Source organism: Sinohyriopsis cumingii, chromosome 4 (assembly GCF_028554795.1).
Source record: "Sinohyriopsis cumingii isolate HCF-2022 chromosome 4, ASM2855479v2, whole genome shotgun sequence".
Classification (NCBI taxonomy): domain Eukaryota; kingdom Metazoa; phylum Mollusca; class Bivalvia; order Unionida; family Unionidae; genus Sinohyriopsis; species Sinohyriopsis cumingii.
The window spans coordinates 91,018,718-91,043,113 of NC_142964.1; the positions used below are offsets into that span (position 1 = coordinate 91,018,718).

The 24,396-nt window shown below is 37.0% G+C and overlaps 1 protein-coding gene across 2 annotated transcripts in view; it reads right to left on the reverse strand.

Moving 5' to 3' along the window:
- Window positions 1-24,396, reverse strand: part of LOC149801660 (adenylate kinase isoenzyme 6-like) — a 55,836-nt gene that overhangs the window by 19,404 nt on the left and 12,036 nt on the right. Inside the window, exons 1-3 of one of the 2 annotated variants that reach the window (XM_089955930.1) lie at window positions 23,566-23,635; window positions 22,029-22,180; window positions 3,232-3,377 (exon numbers count right to left, since the gene is read on the reverse strand). In XM_089955930.1, the coding sequence (XP_089812056.1) occupies window positions 3,232-3,377; window positions 22,029-22,180; window positions 23,566-23,575 (308 nt within the window). In that variant the 5' untranslated portion in view covers window positions 23,576-23,635. Of the gene's footprint in view, window positions 1-3,231; window positions 3,378-22,028; window positions 22,181-23,565; window positions 23,636-24,396 lie in introns of those variants that run through there. The other variant, XM_089955929.1, reaches the window with a different exon arrangement.

Genomic DNA, 24,396 nt, shown 5'->3' on the forward strand with positions numbered 1-24,396 from the left:
TACATTATAAAATATATCAGAATAATGTGACAATAACAATTTGCAGTCAAAGTTAAATCTGTAAGAGTTGCTCCATTTGTCTATAAAAGTGGAGACAGATAGGCTTTTTCAAGTCTATGGGAGGGCTGGATTCAAAAGATACCTAAGTAATTCCTAATGTTAATGTGCTTGGTTAGTGTATTTGACAGAGAAATGAGAAAACAAGCAGAATTAGTTAATTTTTGTCCCCTGCCTAACATAATGAGGCCATATCACATGGCCTTTAAGAGAGAACTGACAAGTTAATGGGCAGTCCTTCCATGAAATCAAGCATCATTGCCCTATTTTAAAGATCACTGGAAAAGTGATGAAAAGAGGTAAGAAAATATTTGTATTGACCATGACCCTGAAGATAAAACCTCAACTGTGATATACGAAATGCTTGAGAAGCATAACCACACCAAGGTTCAACTCCCTATCTCAATCAGCCTTTATGACAGACACAAAACAAACCTTAAAATATCAACCTGTGTCCCTGCCCTTGCTGACAAGACATCAAACATACCACATAAGACTTCTTCTAGTGACAATATGCATTTATACCAAGCTTAATCCATTAATCTTAAAATGCTGTTAAGTTATAAAGCAGAGGGACCAATGTGAATGAAACTGAAAATATTGACTTGTGACCCTGGCTAGGGTTTCTAATTTTGGTAAACAACACACCTTCTGAGATGATATATATAGTTAAATCATGTTTCATCCTTTCATCTCAGATGGATCTAAAATTAAAAACTGAATGAAAAGTGTAAGAAGACTCATAAACTGCACTTTATACACAAGCCCCATGTCACCTTATATAATCACTAGTACAGCATATGCAAACACTCCACAAACTTTGATCAAGGTGTGAAGGTTATAATGCCAAAAAAATTCTATTAACATGACCACGTCTATGACTTTTTAACCCTAACCCTTCTTTCTTACCAAACATATACAAGTCACTGACAAACTTTGGTCAAAATATATGGCTTCTTCCTTATTCAAATTACTTGTAAGCCATTATCAAAGACAGACAGTGTAAAACTAGCATTACTGTGCTGAAATTAAAAAGGTCACAGATGAATGGAGGTACAGATAGATTACATATATATTGGGGGGCCCCGAGTGGCCGAGTGGTCTAAAGCGCTCCCCGTTACAGATTACTGCCATCTCACCTCTGTCTGTGTGGGTTTGAGTCTTGGATTTAGCTAATGTTGGTATGTGAGAAAGCTTTCCAGTCGCTTCTTGAGGGTCAGTGGTTCTTTCCAGGGATTTACCGGGTTCTTCCTCCACCATTAGTACTGGCTGCCATATATAGCCTATCATGTGCTGAAAATGGCGTTAAACCCTACAACAACATATATATTGGCTGACAATATTGTAAAATTCATAAAATATACCTTCTGGCAGTTAGTTGTACAAAAATATTTTCTGCATCTGTTTTTGTATTATTTACTATCTGCTATAAAAATTTCTCTTATCTGGGCATTGACCAAAATTGCCTAGGTACGTATTTACATACATTGAATAAGACTGTTGATTTCTGAGGCATATTGCTAAATTCTAGACTCCTCTGCACACATGGTCTGGACTGATCGCTTTCTTGCTCTTTTACTTATTATGCAAGTTACTGGAGCATGTGGAATGGTTAAATTATAAACTTCAATTAATTAAAAACAATAAACTTCATATAATTTTTATCTTAACTGTAAATTTATGATATATTATTTAAAGTGTAGACTTTGTGTTTTTCACCCAAGTTTGAAATACACTGTCGCAAGCAGCATTTGCTATATTTTAAGTACTTTTCTAAACTGTTTAAAACTTGAGAAGAAAATTTTGCTATCATAATTTACAGGTGGAACAAACTCCAGAGACACAATAAATTGATTATTATTGATTAAAAAAAGCATCTCCCTACAAAGACAAGGTTGAAATTACAGATCTTTACAAATCTTGTAAATAAAGTGCACACAATTTCTTTTCATTTCCACCGAAATGGGATGTATGTTGCTGACAACATGCTCCATATGAGTGATGATGATACAAAAATACTTGTTATTTGCCACTTGGCAAGTCGTACTAACTTAAAATGTAGGTTGCAAAATATATGCAAATTGCTACTTCATGCCTAATTATAAACCCTGACAATGACAATATGACAGTATTCACTTCTTTGGTTCTGTGCAAAACATTAAAAAAATTCACAGATTGGGAAGGGGGTTCTAAAAAAATTCGCCAGAAGGATTATTGTCTTAGGGTTTTTCATTTTTGATTTTTTGTAAAAAGCACAAAAATCTCTCCCAAAATGGTACCCCATCAAAAAAACTGTCCACTTACCATTCCTATCATCCTCAATGGTTTGATGCCCAGGCCCTCTACTCTCCAACTCAAATTCAAAACCCCCACAATCTGGTATGATACTTAAGAGTACAGCTACGTTTAACTGTGAGAGAGTGACCCATACTAAGAAAAACTTTATTTCCTATCATGTTTGCTTTAATTACAAATGATCCACACTTGTGGGAATTTGATTTCTAATTTCCTGTTAATTTTTTTTGACAATATATGACTTTATCTGAAATACGAGTTGCATAACACTGTCCAAAGATGTACGTATATCTCAATGTATGTACAACATAACATTTGTTTCTTGTTTATGATACTGTAGCAACCCTAAGTAAGAGTATCAAAACTTCACTGAAGTTAAATTCCTTTTTAAAAAAAGCACTTACTGCTCAAGAGCAGTTTAAACCCATTTTACCTGCCAGAACTACCCATATTTTATCACCTCATAAGACAAAATTTTAATTTAAGGATACAGATGATGATAACATGATATAACAATAGTCAATCAGCGGTGACATGTGCCATAGATCCTGCATTCATGCAATGTATCTGTTGTTATTCAATAATTACCATCCACACTCATTTATAAGTTAAGTCAAACTACAAAGATCCTGATCGATCTTAGCATAATGCACCTGCAGATCAGGGTCCAAGTTGTTTGTTACACTGATTATACAGACCTAGATTTGGCATTGCATTATGCAATGGATGGCAGATGTGGATCTTTGCAGCTGGGCTAGACTTATAAGTGAGTATTACTGTACAACCAAATAAATATTTGGGACTTAAAATGTTGAATATATGTAAACAGTTGAAAAGTTGGTTTTTCTTAATGTGAAAATAAACACTACTCTCTCTCACTTTTGTTCCAATCTTTTGTATAGTATGGTATTGTCGGTCCTCAGTACAAAAACAATGTCAAACCATCTCTCAGGGAAGAAATCACATCCATGGTAATCCACTATATTGCCTCCTGGACTCACTGTATCCTCAAGCTCATCTATTACCTGGAAGATGATTAAATAAACAATGCAAATATATGATGATTAAATAAACAATGCAAATATATGATCTTAACTACTATGGTTCATTTGATTTGAAAACGCGAAGGTGTGGTAGAATCATTAGTGGCAAAAAGGTGTAATTTTGGTGTAAAAAGTGTACTCTTTAAAGTAAATACAAGAATTACATCACCTAAAAAAGATGCATTTTTGTTACTAACCTGGTTCTACAGCTAGTCAAAAGTCTTCAATCTGCTGACAGATGAGACGAAAGTACATCATTGCTGAAATTTGACCTAGATCTGGCCATTCGAATTCCTAGTCACATGACTACACAACTCTCACAACCTAAATGTCAATGACATCGTCATAGAGCCACGTAATATCAACAATAAACAATTTCTAGTATTGCTGTAGGAAAACGAATCGAACATATAAATGAAAGTCATGTAATTTTTATAGAAACATGAAAACAAAAAAAACTTCTCAAAGTATTTATTGTGAAAACAATTACCAAAAATCTGTAAATGTTGGAGCAGATTCACTATGCAGAGAGCACATGTCAATGTGGTAGTCACGTGACACAGACAAAAAACATCTCTGACACATGCTTGGTACTTCTTGAAAATGGTTTTCTCCACCCTGCTGCAATATCGACAGGATTCTGATCGTTTTCAGAATAAATATGTCAAGAATTAAGTGTGCATTATATTTATTTACAAACATTAAGTGACTTCTATATAACATGTCCAAATTCTATGTACAACAACTTTGGAAATTTGTTTATTGTCGGTATCACGTGACTATATGACCTCTGATGTCATTGACACGTTGGTTGTGAGATTTGTATAGTAGTTATGTGACTCGGGAAATGGCCAGATCCTGGACAAATTTCAGCAATGACGTACTTTCGTCTCATCTGTCAGCGGATTAAAGACATGACAAATGCTATGATCATGATTTTTGAGAAAATAAATCATATTCCTATCGATTTCATGCAGGTATATCTCAATGAAAGGTCATTCCAGTTTGATGGGCTGGCTACTAAGCGGCTACCCCATGTGAACACCAAATGATGTCAGCGAATTCCAACTTTTCGATAGGGAATGGACTCTTGACTCTGCACCCCAACATAAATATCCAAATATCAAAAATGTGGTGCCATGGGTCAGAGGAATCTCGGACTACTGCTCATGATGCAGTATTTACAATGCTCTCATTCTTCTTTTAAAATTTGTGGAGCAGTTTTGATTTTTTTCTGATCCGACATATTTGATGTTTGAAAAGATCCATCTGCTCTAACATTTTCTCAGTGTTTCCCTTTACCCTCACTTGCACTTAAGAGACACCCAAATTTTTAATTTGACCCCCAGTTTTGATACCAAAGTTTGTTTTTAAATCAGTCTGACCCCCATGTTTGACACCAAGGCGATTTTTGACTCTCAGTCTTACACCCCTTGGGGATACACTGAATTTTCTGTCATATAACAGCCACATCTCAAACTGTAAAGCATTTTGCTTAACATTGGTGTCATTTTCTTTACAATTATATACTTGTCTGCCATCTAACTACCTTATCAATATAATAATTCTGTGAAGCATATAGGGGTGTAACAATACAAAGCCTGCAATATGAAAACATGGTAGGTCATTAATAAATAAAATGAACAGTAATGGACCTAGAATTGAACCTTGTGGTACTACATATCTAATTGTTCCAGGTTCAGACAGAACATTATTTATGTAAACATGTTGTGTTCTCTCACTTAAGTAAGAAGTAAACCATCTAATTGTTCTTTCATCATACCGGTAGATTTTCAGTTTCTTCAAAAGGATTTCATGATCCACCATGTCAAAATCTTTCCTGAAATCTACAAATACAGATCCTATTATTCTACCTTGGTCAAGTGCTTGAAGCCATTTATCAGTTAGGGAGATCAAGGCAGTCTCACATGAATGTTTCTGTCTAAAGCCTGATTGATTAGGGTGTAACAGCAAGTGTTTGGTTAAATATGACATGAATGAGTCATGGACATGTTTTTCAATCAATTTTGACAAGTCTGGTAGTACTGAGATTGGTTGGTAGTTATCAGCGTCATCCTTAGAACCAGATTTGTGAATAGGAGTTACTTTTGCCGTTTTCCACATTTCAGGGACAGATGAGGTTGCAATACTTAAATTAATTATGAATGTTATGCTATCTACAATAGCAGAGGCATAAGATTTAATGACTTGTGAACCAATCTGACCAAGTTATGTAACTTTCTTGGTATCAAGTTCACTGAGACATTTTTTAACAAAGTTTTTTGATACTGCTGGGATAGAGAAACATACCTCCTTAGAGATTTTGCTGCAGAACTTTTTCAGTTCATTAAAGTTGTTTTCTATCACTGGTTCTTTTAACTTTGTGGTAATGTTGGTGAAAAAATCATTGAAAACATTTGCAATGTCAGTGTCATCAGTGACTATGGTGCCAGAAGTGAGTGAATTTTATTTGTCTGATCTTTGTGAGTTCCATCAGTGAGTTCATTGAAGACTTTCCAAATGGAGTTTGTGTTCCTCTTTTTGTTTTCAAGCAATGATTGATAATAAGTTTTTTTTAAGCTTTTTTAATCATATTTGTTATTTTATTTCTCCATACTTTATATTGTGCATGTTTTCCCATAGCCTTGAATTAGTCTAGTGTTTTCATAGCATCTAGGATTTCAGTAGCAAGCCAATTAGGTTGAATTTCAGTCTTTACTTGATATATTTTCAGTGGTGCATGCTTAGAGACTACATCCATGAATAAGTCATTCCACACCCTCAGAGCTTCATTTAGTCATCCAAATTTTGGATCATATTTCACGGAACTTTATTAGGTCATTGAGAAATTGTACTGCATTAAAAAAAATTCCAACAATCTTTAAGTGATCGTTTTGTGTGTATTTTTCTTATTTTTCTTGCATTTAACCTTTCTTGTCAAAAACGTAGGATAGTGGCCACCAAGACCAACATTTGGTACCTTAATGTAAGCCACATTGTCTAGTAGGTTGGTATAAATGTGATCAATAAGAGTGCTCGACTTTTCTGTTACCCGTGTAGGCTCATTTACCAGCTGGTCTAGGTCTAATGATTCAATAAATTCCTTCCAGTTGTTCCTTATTTGAGTATTGAGAAGGTCCTTATTTATATCTCCGAGTATATATGTTTCTTTCTCCTGTGCTGGGGCCCAGAGTGGCTGAGTGGTCTAAAGCGATCTCCATTACGGATCACTGCCACCCCACCTCTGTCTGCATGGGTTCGAGTCTCAGATTCGGCTAATGTGGGTATGTGAGAAAGCTTGCCAGTAGCTTCTCGTGGGTCGGTGGTTCTTTTGGGGTTTTTCCCGGGTTCTTCCTCCACCATTAACACTGGCCACCATGTATAGCCTATCGTGTGCTGAAAAATGGCATTAAACCCTACAACAACATTTCTCCTGTGCTAGAACATTTTCCATTTGTTTCAGAAAGTTACCATTCCAAATTGCTTTGGAGGAAGGTGGCCTATAAATGAAACTAACTAGGAATGATTTTGCATTATTTGAAAAATTTCAACCCAGATACTCTCAATTTCATGTGACTCCAAGTCAAGTCGCCTTTCTGCATTTACATCTTCCCTAATGTATACAACAAGACACATACCCCTGCTGTCTCTCTGCCCCCTGCATAAGGTTTATTGTAGCCTTGACAGTGAAATAGATCATCATTGTGGTTAGCAATTAATTTGGTTTCAGTGAGACCTAAAACATGCATATAATTTTCCTTGGAAGACAACATTAACTTAATCTGTCTATTTTTCCCACAATACTTGTAGATTTAAGTGACCTATGTTAAAACCTTTTGTATTTAGTTTCATATCAATTATATGTATGTCATCATGCAATGGGGTACTCACTGAGATTGTCTCCATACTACTTTTATCATTCTTACATTCTATTTCTATTGTTAAATGTTCATATATATTAGCATCTTCAAAGTCACATGTAAACCCTGAAAATCCATTAACTTTTTCATCTACAATAGTGTCCATTGAATAGCTAAGAGTCAAGAGTCTCACTATGTACATTTAGATTTGTTGTAAATGAAGCATTGGCATTCTCTTTGCAAGCTTCCTAAAATGTATAACACATTAATGGACAAAGTCTTCGTTTGTGTCCATATTTATGGCATCTGAAGCACTCAATCTGTTTACCATGATGGCATACCTGTGTCATGTGCCCAGTTTCTCCACAGTAGAGACAGTACTCTACATTACAGTGCCTGAAAATGGGGGCATACATGTTAATATTTCTCAGTAGTTGAGGTTCCTTTCCTGCTTAAATGAATTTTGTCTGTGGTAGAGACTAAGGTTGACATCCTGGTTCTGAAGAAAGAAAGATGTGTATTGTGGAATGTACTGTAGGCTTAAGTCTTCACATAGGTCAATTATCAGATCAATGATTTCTTTCGCCTTGGTGTCCACATGAGGAGGTAGTCCTGATATCATTATTTTACATGTATTTGGGCTGCAATACCTAGCAGCATACAGTAAACTTTCAAAATCTGTTCTGATTTGATTCAGTGACCTTCCCTCACAGGCATCATTTCCACCTACTAAAATAAAATAATAATTTGGTTGTATTTGGTTAGGTCACTGTTCATTATTCTATCCGTCATGTTGTCGATTTTTGCACCTCTTAGAGTCGGTACATCTGTTTTAAAAAGTCTCCTTGGTATTATACTTTTCAATATTGAGGAGCCAATTATTCGAGTCCTATCTTTTCTGGCTTGTGATGTCATGTGTTGGACTCTGGATTGTATTTCTTGGAGGAAGGGGTGCTGAAATTGGTGTTTCAGTTGTGTGAACTACTCGAGTTGAATTTTACACATTTGTATGAGCACTGGGAAATGCAGTTGTTGGTGAAGGCAACAGACTTGTCTGAGCTGAGGGTCATGGATGTACACTTATTGCTGTTGCAGGTGTGACACATGACTGAGAGGGGGGTACTGTTGTTTGCAATGCAGGATTACTTTGGGTATCAGTTTTTATTTGCATGGTCATTTTACATTTTCTCTTGCTGGTATTGGGACTGTCTGTGTCTGAGCATCTGACATTGCTGATATTTGGGAGTCTGTCTGAATTGCTGTTTGACATGAGGTTACTTGCTCATTAATCCTTCCCTGTGCTGACTTAATAGCATGTAACTGTAGTTTTAAATCTTCAATTTGGGCCTCCAAGTTCCTAATTGTTTTTTGATGTACACACATGAAGAAATCATTAAGGTTTAAGCCATCACTGCTGTGGTCATGATTTATGGAGCATGTAATTGCCGGACACTGGGGAGGGGTGTTAATTTTATAGCCTGAGTCATTTAGGTCAAAGACTTTAGGAGCTTCTTTCATGTTTGGTACTACATCTAGTTACTGGTGTAGATGTCAACATATTGCTGCCTTTAGCATGGGTATTCATCCTGTCTACATTTACAGATAATATGATCTAACCATGTGAAACAGTTCAGCCCCTGTATATGTAAGACACATGTTGTTTTATACAATGTAGCTGTCACAGTGTTTTTCTTTTGTGTTCTGTAGATAATACCATTTTGTACACTTGAACTGCATGAAGTCATGCAAGGTTCTTAATCTAATATCTGTTTTACAAACTCAAACTTTTGTGGATCTATATGTACAGTGATACTGTATTTATTATGTTTGACCCTCAGGAATTCTGGATAAATGTCAGCCATATTGGATAACTCCAAATCATCATCTGCACCACTGTTTTCATTTTCACTCTGAACATGACTTTCCTGCATGGGATTATCTATGTGGCTCTGATCTTCAGGTATATCAGACATACTAAAGCCAGAGAATGATGCAGAAAAGGTTGAGCTGCGTGTGTTGAGTAAGGAACCTACAAGGCTGGTACTTAAATATATTTCCATGATTCTGATATTTTCAGCTTGTTCATAACAGTGATAGCAAGTATATGAAATCCTTGTACAGTGTGACCCCGCTATAGTGCTCCATTGTAACACGAATTGGGATACAACACAGTTGTGGTGTGGCTCCTGAAATTTCATATACACCGCTCCCTCAATAACTCGCGCCTGGATAACTCCCGATCCCGCTTATAACGCGGTGTCTGTCTTGGCTCCTGATTTTTTCCAGAGAAAACGTATTTAAAATATCTTTAAAATATGCTGAACGTGAAAAAATTACGATAAGAACTGGTAAATTAAACCTTGATACATTGCTCGTTTTATCATCGAAAATGGTGATTAATGCCCGTAAAAACAGAATCCATATTTTGAAATTTTCAAGTTCTAAATAAGAATTAATTTCAGAGATCTCGAAAACACTTAATTACGCGTATTTGGATGCCAATTTTTGATCTGGGACACAGAAAATCACTGAGGCGGGAATCCTCTGTACGCATGTAATAGCTGCGCGGAACAATTAAAGATTTGCCAGTCCTGTTTCAGCCACCTGCTTTGTGGGAAAATGTGTTGATCAATTAGCTTGGCTGATATTTACAATGACCGAATTCAGTGACTGAAAGACTCCTTGATGTACATACATGTTGCCATTTTATAAGAGTACATAAAAAAAAAGAACATGATGCAATAGCTAGGCAGCTAGTTCAAAGGCTTTGACTGGCGGCCTGGTGAGAAAATGTACTGATATTTAGTGATTGAATTAATAGGCAGAAAGACCCAGTTTTAAAATCCTAGCGAGACCTCTGTTTAAAGATATAATTTATTATGTAAGTTTTTATGATAAATAGTTGTCAGTATACTGTAAATAAACAGTCTGGTGAAATAGCGATCAATGAAAACTTCTGGCAAATGCTAACAGGTGGCAACAGAGAATGAAATAAACACAAATTAAATGTCTTCCTGTGTGAAAGTCACGTTCTAATCCTTTAATTCCGTTTCAGTGTAAACATTATAATCACAACATATTCTGTTCATTGAAAACATGAAAGGAGTCAATCGACTGTCACATCGAAACCCTCGAGTACTTCTGTGAGAACCTAATTTCATGCCACCTTTGTTTTGATCAACAACTTGGGGAAGCGTTTGTTGCATTAAAAAATCGATTACAAGAGACCTGGGGTGCTGGATTAAGGGTCTTGTAGCTGCCTTTGACATAAAGCAAAACAGTAACAGAGACAACAACGATGATAGTGACTTCGAATATTTCAGTGAAACTGATGTCATTAATGGCGAGGCTGTTTGGGAGAAATTTGTACAGACTGAGATGGGCGTTTCTCTTGATGATATGGAGGAGTGGATTTGTGCTGACAATGATTGCCCCACAGCCGAATACATGTCAGACGAAACAATAATTAATTCTATAACGAACAAATTTGCAGCATAAGACGATTCTAACTGGAGTACCACAAGTGTTGAAAGTGATGCAGACACAGATGTTGCACCATCTCCCCCCTCTGCACAGGAAGCAATCAAATCTTTTGATATTGCCATAACATGGCTGGAGACCCAAAATGTTGACTACGTAAAGCTCATGCAGTTGAGAAATCTGAGGGATTTTGCTCGGCGGCAGAGAAACCAAGGAGTAACACACACAAAAAATTAACTGATTTTTTCAAAAAGTGAATTGATATTTGTCAAGCGTGGCACAAACGGCAAGTATTACCTTGTTCTAATTTACATTGTTTTAAATCTGTAGACCCATTAAATATGTTAGTACTGATTAACCCTTTTTTTTTGTGTTACATTTTACTTCTAGCGCAATCAAATCTATCTATATATCTACCTATCATTCGATCAACACTGTTTCTCGAAAAGAGTCATCTTTTGTATATAAAAAAACGTCTAATTTGGATCAAACAATAAAACTAGAATGTATCCAATTCAACATAAAAATTAGTGACGTAGTACACAATGTGTGAAGTGGTACACATGTTAAACGAACGGAAACCACGTGGAATAATGTTTTTGATGATCGCCTCAAAATACTGTAATTTATCCTGAAATTAATGTTGCTCTATGAGGAAATAATAAACAAAGTACACCGTTATTAAGAGATATTTATTCACAGTTAATCTCAGCACGATTATAAAGTGAGTATTCAACACTATAATCTGCCTACCCCCCCCTTATTTTTCCTTTATGTCATCGATCACTTTATTGGTTTTGGGCTTATTTTATAGGTCCCTCGATAACTCGTGCCTCACTTATAGTGCGGTCTATGTTTCTGGACCCCGATGTGTGCGAGTTATCGAGGGAGTGGTGTACATGTATTTTTCTTGTGCACAAAAAAAAAAAAATTTCTTAAAATGTACCAAAACCCCGTAAAAAGTTTATCATTTTAGGGAAGAGATCGCGTATGAATAATACAAGACAATCGTAACTTGGTTCCTGAAATTTTATATGTATTTTTCTTGTACACAAAAAGTACAGAAAAAAAATGCATAAAAAGTTTATTCTGGGATCACATTGGTCTTCACCAATGTCGCAAACATGAATTGTTTTTCCTTATTGGCCAAAAAACATACCATGTGTTTTTTTTTTAATTGGCAACATTGTTGGCTGTTTAAACATTTATATACAACCATTGGTTTGGAGTGAAGAAATTCAGAGGACCCATGAAAGAAAGCCGCAAACTGGATATAAAATGCACTGAAATTTATCTATTGTTACATAAACAAATTCTTTGTCCATATTGACAAACCATCTAAACAGTGCATTATTATATAGTTCTGTATATTGTGAAATATCTGCTTTTTTGTTGTTGACATTTCTGGTAATGGAGATCAACCGGACGAGGCATTGTCTCGTAATTTATCTTTCATCGGATTTTCGTCCGCTTGCTAGTAACTAATATATGTACAAAGACTGACATTTGTATGTGGATGGTAAGTAAAATTCCTCTTCTTTTCACTCAGAATTAAATGCTTCAGAACACTCACATTTTCTGTAATAATCCATGTCATCTGAACACCTGCGTCTCTATCGTCCGTTGACCCTTTGTTAATTTTCAGACACATGCATGGAAGGCAGCAACATGCTGCTACCACAGATGTAAAAAAATAAAAAATACATTTTACTTATTGGTTTATTCAACAGGCATGGAGGGACAGTAACTAGAATAGTCCAAACAATGGCAAATTCATTTTTAAAAATGTACCCAGATAAAATAGTTTGCTGAAATTTCAAAGGAAACAGATTACCTTTGAAGCATGACTGTTATGAAAATGTACTCAGCAAATGGAAAAAATACCCATCTCAATCATGTGATACAAATATCTGATGTTGCCACCACAATAAGAAATGGGAATTTGTTTGGTTCTCCAAAGCTGTCCTTTAGCGGTGGCGTCAATAGCGCATGCACCCTTCATCAAAGAAAGCCGACTACAATCTTTCAATAACAGCAAAGAATTTTTCTTTAAAGGAAGTCAGTACCAAACTTAATAAAAGTGAATCTGATGGAGTTTTGGATTTTCCAACGTGACGGGAACACATTAACTGTGCTGTGAAAGTTTCCTTTTTGTAGGGAAAAAGTTTATGTTTACGAAAACTAACTTTTACTGACTTGGAACGCATTGAAAAGTAAATGTGCTTCGTCATTCATTACGTGATTATGCTTTTTCCACTGAATTCAGACCAATATGACCCGTTACAAAATTATTGAATATTTTAATGCTATGTGTGTGCATATTTTCGATGGAATCACTTGTACTGTGAATTCAATGTATATGACGAGGTTCGCGTGTGAGTACACGGTGTTGATACTCTATTCATGCTTTACATTAGACATTTATATATAACAGGAATCAAGTATATGTACCAATTCATGGTTCTCTAAATAAAGTAAACTATTATATATGTCTTCTGTTTTCACTACAGGTGTATTTCTCATTTAATATGCATCAATTTAAGATGGTGCCGATGGAGCAAGTATTTTACCGCACGCATTTATTACCTACACCCCCCCCCCATATTTTTCTGGGTACATTTTCTTCAGCTAACTGACCTGGTTGCTTATAACATGGTTCGGAATATAATGTGGTTGGGTTTTATGGCTCCCAAAAACCGTGTTATAACGGGGTCACTCTGTATAGAACTAGCACATATCCATAAACTTTTGAATGAAACTTGCATAATGTGTTTGAGTTGGTATCAACTGAAGTTCAGATATGGTAGATGTAGTTCAATTTCAAGTATATCCACTTCGGTAGCCATCTTGGATAACACAAAATCCTTTGTTTTGAACAGGTTTCCAAATTCACTTGAATGAATGAAAACATGTACATTAAATTTCACTTACAATAACCTAATATTGCCAAAAATCCACAGTATAAATTATAGCAATAGGTATTAGCATATTTAACACCAGTTTTTACAGCAAGTTCAAAGAACTGAGTAGAGCTGTGTTAAGACCATATATACATGGCAGCCTTTCGTGCAATCTTGATTTTTTGCTAACCTTACCTTCCTATCATGGTCTGGTCATCTCAGGTTGTCTTGGTCATGGTGTCCACGTGCTAGGAACTGTTGTCTTCTGCTTGGCTTGATGGAGTTCTTTTCCAATCAAACAAATGCCAACACTTTTGGAAATTTACCAAAATAGTTTTGGGAGGAAAGAACCAAATATCATTAAAAAAAAAAAAAAGAAAATTGACTGGGCACCAATTAAGGCAAGAAAGCTAAGCTCACTGATGAAAAAAGTTCCTATGAAAGCAATCTTGCCAGAATTGGCTTTTAAAGGCATTAAAAACTCAAGCATGGGAAAATACCTACCTCTCTCAACAACTACCAAAAACTTAGTAACAACCAAAACTGTGTTATGTCAAACCGGTTTTCTTCTTAAGTTCCCTATTATGCCACATTTGAATTAAAGATGTACATGTAATCAGAAATGACAAACCATGCACTTACCAATCAGAAAGAATGATTCCACAAACAGATTTCTCTGTAGCATATCCTTGCACTACCAACAGCAAAACTTGCCACATTTCCGAAACAGAAAATTTCAGAAAATATAAATTTTCAAAAAAATCGTGAACTTGAAAGTTCATCTGGTTCATCTGGTTATCTGCTAAAGACTGTGTTTTTAGAGTCTTTCATAAATGGGGGTAATTTTACAATCAATATTAGTTACAAATAGTTTCACCTCCTTCAAAAAAAGGGAAAGTTATATACAACAGTAACACAGATCTCTAATTACCCGTGGATAATCCAACACGCGGTCACCCATACTAGATTTTCTTCAATATGGCCCCGAGCAGTGTACCAAGTGTTGTTTCATTAATCATCAAATAATTTTCTAAATCAGAACTGATGAAAATGAAACCTTTTCCTTGTATTAATTAATTATTGTAAATTTCATTTAACATCCATCCATTAAATGTGATAATACATTGATATGGTCAAATGTTTTATGTTGCTATTTTTTCATGCGTACAAATTTTGTACTTCGGATGGACAGGTCATGCCACAGCCCTCATTAAAATATTTGTATTAATAAGTCACACGTAAACAATATTTGCAGGTAGCTTTATACTTCTTCATGCAATTCTTATAGGAAGTAATAATAATAACTGCAAAGGTGTAGCTGTTTGTGTCTGAGGGTTTATATAACATTTGAAATTATTAAATGAAAGTCACAATGTCTGTAAAGAGAACTTAAGTATACTTACTTCTTAACATATTTATTCTGAGAACAATATCCAGAAACCTGTCACTGCTGCAGCAACCTGGAGAAAAGATTCATCAAGCAGAGATTTGTCCATCACATGGAAGAGAATACTTCCCCAACATGCCGATGTAGCAGCCATGTGATACCAACAAAAACATCACCGAAACGTGCACTATGCTTCATAAATCTGGCTTTCTCCAGGTGGCAGTCAATTCCTTTTTGATAGTTAATTGGCTCTGGCCCCATACCTCAGCATCAATATCAAAATGTCTGCAGAGGGGTGGGAAGGGTCCATGGAAGCTCCGACTATGTAAACGAATTCCATTATTCTCATTGTCAGTCAAACACGTAATCAAACATAAAATTATCAACTCTGCTTTTGAGTTCATTAATAAAGCTTTGCGCAGCAGCAATTAGTCACATGACAACAACACCAGAAGGAGAGTCAGCTTATTTCTTAGATGGCTTCATGCTTTGCTTTGAATGCAACTGCGCATGAAATACATTGGTTTTTAGGCTCCCTTATTTGCTCAGAGCAGCAAGATTCATGTCAGGAACAACATCACCATTGGCACCTGGAATGTGAGAACAATGAGAGCAACAGGAAAGCTTGAGGTACTTACATATGAAATGAACAGATACCACTGGAACATCCTAGGACTCTGTGAGATACGATGGAAGAACATTGGAGAAACAACTACTTTGGAAGGACACAAACTGAGCAGGGAGTTGGGCTCCTTGTTAACAAGGACAGTGTGAGTACTGTCATGGGATGTCGGACAGTATCCAGCCAGCTCATCACCATCTGCCTGAGGGCGACTCCATTCAACATCACCATAATGCAGGCATACACCCCAACATCAGACTATGATGACGCGGATGTGGAAGACTTCTATGACCAGCTACAAGAAATTGTGGATAAAACACCAAAAAAGACATTCTGGTTGTGCAAGGTGATTGGAATGCCAAGATAGGCAAGGACGCTTGCATGAACTGGAAAGGAACATGTGGGCGCTGCTGCAATGTACAGACAACTGAGAGAGGAATGAGGCTCCTGGAATTTGCTAGTTACAATGACCTTATGCTGGCAAACACCTTTGACCAGCACAAAGTATCCAGGAGATGGACATGGCACAGCCCAAGTGAGACAATCACTGTCAGAATGACGACATCATGGTGAAGAGGCACCTACAGTCAAGTATAAACATCGTCAAAACTAGAAGCTTTCCTGGAGCAGACATAGGAAGTGACCATGATCTGGTGATGATGACCTTCATGCTACAACTAAAGAAGGTCAAGAAGAGAGCCACACAAGAATGAAATTTGATCTCGAGAAATTGAAGAATCCCGAAGTAGCAAAAGCCTTCCAGGCAATGATTGGTGGGAACTTTGCACTGCTCACTATCCTTGATGCTGACAATACCGACATGGACACGTTGATCACCACCTTCAATACAGCAATGACTGAAACAGCCAGCAATATCCTTGGTAGACATCGCCCAGTCAAGAAACCCTGGGTCACAGCTGTGGTTCTGAACCTGTGCGACAAGAGGAGGGAACTGAAGAATAAAAAGAATGATACAAAAGGGGCAGAGCAGTACAAGGGAGTCAACTGGGAAGTCAAGAAAAGTTTGAAAAAAGCAAAAGAGAACTGGATAGAAGAAATGTCCAAAGACATTGAGGGAAAAGGAACAACAGCAGGAAAGCATACCAACTGGTCCATGTTCTAATAAACACAAAACAACAGCGGCTTACCTCCTTACGGGAGAAAGCAGGAACCTGCCTCACAGTAAAAAAAGATATTCTGAAAAGATGGACAGAGTACTGCGCAGAACTTTACAACCACCAAGCCACAATAGATCCGGAGGTACTGAACATCCCTCCATCAACTAACACTGACAACCACGATATCATAAGCGAAGAAGTAGAAGCCGCAGCGAGATCACTTAAAAAGTGTTAAGTCAGCAGGAGTGGACAACATCCCAGCAGAACTAATCCAAGCTGGGGAGAAGCAATGATTAGCGCCCTCACATACATCTGCAACAAGATCTGGCAAACAGGAGTATGGCCATCGCCATGGACCCAATCACTGATAATCACCCTCCCCAAAAGAGGCAACTGGCAACAGTGTCGATCAGTCTTTTAAGCCATCCAGTCATCTTAATGATACTGCTGAGCAGACTAAAACCACAGGCTGAAAAGATCACTGCCAAGTTGCAAGCGGGCTTCATAGCAGGGTGCAGCTCAACAGAGAGATCTTCAACCTCAGGATATTTTGTGAGAAGTACCTCCAAAACCAGCAAGATCTGTACCACGTCTTTGTGGATTTCTAGAAGGGATTTGACAGGGTAGGGCATGCAGCCTTGTGGGCGACCATGAGACTGTACAACATCAATGCCAACCTCATCACGGTAATAGAGCACTTATGACAAGGCCACCAGTGCAGTATACTTCAACTGCAGCATAGGGGACTGGTTCAGAACGACAGTCTGAAAAAGTAGTTAATGACATTCTCTCTGCTTTGGGTAGCGGAAAGATTAGTCCTCACCCTCCTTGATTTGTATTTGACATAATACACCATGATATATTGCTTCACTGTCTCCAGCATATTTAGCATTCATGATACAGCCTTACTGTGGTTCAAGTCCTACTTGGTCAGCAGGACACAAATTGTGTCTGCAAATGGAATACATCATCACAATCATCAGGACTTGCCAAGACAATCCTACAAGGCACTGTACAAGGAAGAAGAAAGAGAGGCAGGCAAAGAAAGAGGTGGGAAGTGAACATTCGAGAGTGGACAGGCTTGACACTGAGCGACTCACTGAGAAAGCTGGTTGTTAGGTCGTGTGCGGCGCCCCAGCGGTCTTCCAGACTACGTGACTGATGATGATGATGATGATAGTTGCTAAACTGCAGCAGCAATCCAATACTATATTTCAGTAATTTGATGACCATGGGAACTCAAGTCCTAACTCTAAGTTGTCTATTTTAACAGACTAAGAAGGCAGAGTTATATACCGTACATACTTGCATCAGATCACCTCTGCATTATATGCCATCTTGACATGTCAGTCCCTAACCCTCCACCTTCATTTGCTACTAAGAGAAACCTCAGTATAATAAATAGAACTAAACTAATGCATGACATCCAAGCAAACATAACAACTTGCCTACCTCCTACAGCAGAACAGCTTGATAACTGCCTGTGTTCACTGCTCGACAAACACGCCCCAGCCACCAAGTGCAGAGTATCAATTCAAAAGTGTTCTCGATCTGTTAGGGACCAGCTTCGCACTGCTAAAAGAGACTGCCGTAAGCTGAGAAGCTTTGGCTTTCCACCAGACTCACTATTCATAAGCAAATCTATGAAGCCCCCAAGAAGAACGTCACAAACATAGTCCATGCATCAAAATCAGCCCACTACAGTACTAAGATCATGGAAAGTTCCAGCTGAAAAGAGCTCTTCGAGATTACTAACAAGCTAATGTCAAGGAACTAATGTACACCACTTCCAACTACCTTCTCTCTAGTTGACCTTCCGGACCTGTTTGCAAAGTACAAACCATTAGAGATAAGCTTGACAACACAATTTCAATTAACTTGTCGTCACCATACAGTTGGAATACAGAATTTCAGCAGCAACCATTAGCAGCATTGGAAACTGTCTCTATGGATTTAGTACATACAATTATGATGAAGAGTGCACCAAAGTCATGTGAACTTGATCCAATTCTAAAATCACTGCTGCTTGAGTGCTTAGATCCAGTATTGCCTTCACTACCTCTCTCTCATCCGGGGAATTCCATCATTTTTCAAAACTGCCACTGTAAAGCCTCTGCTGAAGAAACAAACACTCGACCATAATGATTTAAAGAACTACCGCCCAGTTACTAATCTCCCATTCATAAAAAAATCTTAGAAAAGGTTGTTCTATCCCAACTTCTATCTCATCTGAATTCAAACAGTCTTTTTAGCAATGTACAATCTGCATAGCACCCTTGCCACAGTACTGAAACTACTCTTTTAAAAGTAGTTAATGACATTCTCTCTGCTTTGGATAGCGGAAAGATTAGTCCTCACCCTCCTTGATTTGTATTTGACACAATACACCATGATATATTGCTTCACCGTCTCCAGCATATTTAGCATTCATGATACTGCCTTGCTGTGGTTCAAGTCCTACTTGGTCAGCAGGACACAAATTGTGTCTGCAAATGGAATACACTCCAGCCCAGTTAATCTATGTTGCGGTGTTCCACTGGGGTGTGCTCTTGGACCTGTTCTCTTCATTCTATACACTCAGCTGTTCTCAAGTGTCATAGATCATCATCCAGTGTCTCACCAATTGTACGCTGACAACACCCAAATATACAACTCTAGCCACCCAACTGAAGCTGATGCTACCATCCAAGGTGTAGAAGTGCATTTCTGATGTGAAATCATGGATGACATGTAACAAGCTACAGATGAATGATGATAAAACTGAGGCCATTCTGATCACAACACAAAGACCTTCTCAGTCACATCATTTACCTCAATAAATATCAAACAATACATATCATAACACCAACATTAAATTCACACAATCAGTATGAAACCTAGGTGCCACTCTGGACAGTTCTCTCACGTTGCACCAACATGTCATCAACATATGTAAGGCTGCATATCTTGAGCTGTGATGCATCAGCTCCATTCGCAAATATCTTTCAGATGATGCCACTAAAACACTTGTGTGTTCATTAGTACTTTCAAGACTGGACTATTGTAACTCATTCTGTCTGGTTCATCTCAATATCTACTCCAAAAACTTCAGAAAGTTAAAAACACAGCTGCTCAGATGATACTTAGAGTACCATGATCACAGCACACCTCCCCGCTGCTCTGTACCCTACACTGGCTATCCATTCGATCCAGAATCAAACACAAAATTTGTTCTCTGTCCTACGTTTCACTGCTGGACTCCAGTCCAACATACCTATCTGACCTCACCCATGTGTACACACCAGCAAGATACTTATGCTCATCTTCTGACAATCGTATACTCATTATTCCCACTACGAAAACGAAGTCATATGGACAAAGTTCTTTTGCATACCAGGGCCCAGCAATGGAATGAATTGCCCACTGAACTCAGACACAAAGACACAGTGATCCCATTCAAGAGTGCTCTTAAAACTCACTTATTTCGACTGCAAGAACAAACTTAAAGACCTAATAATGTTCCCTACCTTAAATATTTACAGCATGTTTTTATGTTTTCTAATTTCATGGTGATTGTTTTCTGAAATAATATCATTATATATGGTTTTTTTATGTTACAGGTGTTGTCTAATGTTGTAAAGCTCTTAGAGCTTCTAAAGATTAGGCACTACACAATGTCCTCATTATTATTATTATTATTATTATTATAATACCATTATGCCACCTGAATCCATCACAGAGATAAGCCAACTTGTTTTCAAGTACTGTGTTGCTGTTGTCAATCAATGATCAAAGTCGGCAAGGTTAAGTGTCAAGACTTAAAACTTATTTTACAGTTTGTCGGTACACGAATACCAACAGTCATTAATTTTTTCCAGTACAAGGACAAATTTTCCTGGCAAAAACTGGCATATACTCACTGTAATTGAATATATGGGTAATGCTGATGGGAGTAGCTGACAACCAGCTTTTATGACCTGCAACCAACACTCACAAGTCTGGATACTTAAACCTGGACATGAAAGTAGTCAATCAGGTCTCTAAAACGCTTAATCACTCGTATTTGGACAGCAATTTTTTATCTGGGATGCAGAAAATCACTTAGGCAGAAGTACACCATATGCATGTAATACTGAGTGGCAAAATTCATAGACCTGACAGTCATGCTTCAGCCAGCTGCTTAGAGGGAAAATGTGTTGATCAATTAGCTGTGCTGATAAAAATGATGAATTCAGTGGCTAAAAAAAAAAAAACACCCGATGTACACGTTGCCATTATAAGAGTACATCAAAATAACATGATGCAAAAGAAGGGCGGTAAGTTCAAAGACTTTGGAAGCTGGATGGGAAAATGTGCTTCTATTTACAACGACAGAATTCAGTGGCTGAAAGACCCCTTGATGTACATGTTGACATTATCAGGGTACATCAACTTTAGCTTTCTTTATGTGTTCATTTCCGAGTGTAGTTGAATAAGTAATGCACGTGACCTCGGAATCAAGACATGTTGAGACTCAGACAAAATGCCATTCCCAAATTTGGATAAGTATTTTTGGATTAAATGGCAAATTGACGAAGATTGTAATGAGTTTCATCAGAATGCTAAAGTTGCAAGTGTAAGAAAGTGTGTGATGCCTGACTTAATGTTTGGAATAAGACATTTTCTTGGATTGACAAAATTCAGTCTCACTCTAATGGACAAACAAGAGCCTTATGTCAGTGTTATAAAGAATGCATAAATTAAACTCAACAGCAATTAACAGTTCTTCTAATATGCAAGTTTTCTAGGAGGGGACTGCAACTTTTGCAGGTGGGGCTCCTATGTTTACGAAAATGTCACGGTCTAATGTCTCTCACTGACTTCCAATATTTCTTCTACTGACAATGCCGATGTCTTTACAAAAGTTGTGTTTAACCCTGCCAAAGTAAATTCAAATGGATTAGCTCCCTTGAAAAAGAAAATGTGACATGTAACCAGTGCAAGAAAACCATGTAACTGTTTGATGTTCTAAAAAGCCATACTGTGATTGTGCATAATGCTGAGAAAGTTGACTTTCAAAACTTAAAACTCATTGTACAGTTTGTCCGTACACGAATACCAACAGTCCTTAATTTTTTCCAGCACATGGACAAATTTTACTGGACTTCTGTAACTTCCACTGAAGATAACTCAAAGACATTAGTAAGTATGAAATGAAACTATCAAAATGATTCTGTGAAACAATGGGAATAAAATTGAAGAAAAGAGAGATAAAGTTTGGTTGCGTTTTTTTTTTTTTATCACCCACCCTATCTTCGTCCAATACAGGACACTGGTACTGGGCATCCCATCCTTCATATAACTCCTCCTGTTTTGCAAGATCTCCGACATTGATATAGTTTAAACCAGTCCTCTGGGCCAACTCTGCTCCTAAAGTTGTCTTCCCTGTGCCTGGAGTACCTGGTTTTTGGAGGGAAAAAAAGGAAAGTTGATCAATCAATAATAACATAAACTGGAAGAATGGTGATAAATTTGCTTCCCCTCATTATACCCATAGCACGACAGCTTTTATATAAAAATGAAGACTATGTGGACCATACATCATTTAGCTGGCCAACATAACTTGACAATTTCACTATGCAGATCAATGTAAATTACATCTCTTAATATTTATTGTGTGAAGTTCATCTTGGCAAAAGTGCTTTCTAAATGCGCAGTCGCATGCTCATAATCAAAGCCATCTTCATTTTGATGATAATAAACCCAACAAAGCAAACATACGGCTTCATGAATGGTAAAAAGCTAAATTTGATACAAGATCGCCTCCTTTAAAGCAATTGGCTTTGCTACTTTTCAAAGCTGCCCATGATCTTTTATGATATACCCCCATAGTCAAATTCTGATTAAAACTGGATACGAATTAATGCTTCTGGAGCAGTATTAACCAGCCAATCCCATGCAAGATCACCTCATAGATATATATGGTTCATGGATATATTCAAAGATTGATCAGAAACAGATTACAAACATGGATTCCAGCAGACTCAAGAATAAATGAACAAGCAAACAAAAAGTAACCGATTACAAGAAAAGAAAGCCATTAGGAGAATTACGAAATATATAAATTTACACAAAAATTTTAAAAAGATAATAAATATAACAATTCTGAAACGGATATTTGTAATCATACTGAAACTAGGAAGAGCAAAAACACGATGCAATTTATAACATTTGATGTAGGTTACTTTTGAATGGGAGTTTTATTGGTGTTTTTATTAAATCAAGCAATAAAATCAACAACTTTTCAGCCAACAGATAATGAATCTCACCTAGAGAACAAAGAGGCAATAAAACCAGTCTTTTTTTGTTTGCTAAATATGGTTTTATTGTATCAATACAGTGCTCAAAGAAACAAAATTGTCAGACACAGACCTTGCCCTGATGACTTAAATAAACTGACTGAAATGCCACATGCCCATTTTTCCAATTTCCACATTCCCAAAATTTCTCCTTTTTTTAATATTGTCACACAACATTGCAATAGCTACACTGTACAGTTCAAATATAAATTCTATAGGGTTCAAAGTGGTTTGAAGGTAATGCAAGTGTCATTAGTATTCAAAGTATAACTCGTCAAGCACGAGTTCTGAAATGTATCTTTGTTGGGCTTTGCTGATAGCTAATTGCTTTGTTACAAATCTGCTTAAAAAATGAATTAAACTTCAACATTATTCCAACAATTGAAATGATCATGCTTTGCATTCTATATATGCAGTAAAATCCGACTTCAAAGAAACAATGCCACTGTTCACAAACTTGTCAAAAATATAATACATATGGCTTACACATTCTCATTCAAGGCAGTATGTAACAGCTTTGTTCTTGTACACACATCGAAACTCTTTGATTTACCTATAATAGGTTGTTCCACACCCTGATCCTACCTATGCAAATTAGCACAATGGGCTCACCCATTGCAGTTAAAACACATCTAGCTATTGTCAGCCAATGCTGGGAAGAACAGCCTCACAGTGTATCCATAGAAACGCATACATGTGGGGGGCATTTATGAACTGTACTAGTTTGATGTAGGAAAACAAATGGATGCTGAACAGTTTCGGTCGAATATTGAAAGTCTTTTAAGAACAAAATGTATGAAATCTTCAGAAAATAGCACAAGTTGGCTTTGGATGGGGACTTTTGATAACTATAGCTATGGCAGATATAGACTTGTGTTGTCTGATGCCTTTATGTCTGTGTTGTCAGCTGCTAGATTGGAATACATGCAAAAAAATAAGTTATGTAAACATAACACAGTTGATTTTGGCCAAATATTGACTATTTTACCTGCAAAAAATGACAAATCAACTATCATGTTCTTGTATGGCATGCCATAAACCAGGATGGAGAACACTCGAAATACACTTTTGGATAAATCACTTGTATGATGTAGGATGTTCTGGTAGTAATTTATTACAGATATGGTATTCCTTCCCACTTTGATTTTAATTGTCCTGCTCTAATTGTCCATTTTTTTTCCACACTTTCCTGCCTTGAAATTGTTCATGCAGTTTTATTTAGAGAAGTTTATTTGCATTCTCTTTTGTTGAAGTAGCAGGGTATACCAACAGACAAGCAGTTATCTTAAGTCAGCATTTCCCATTGACACTTTTATA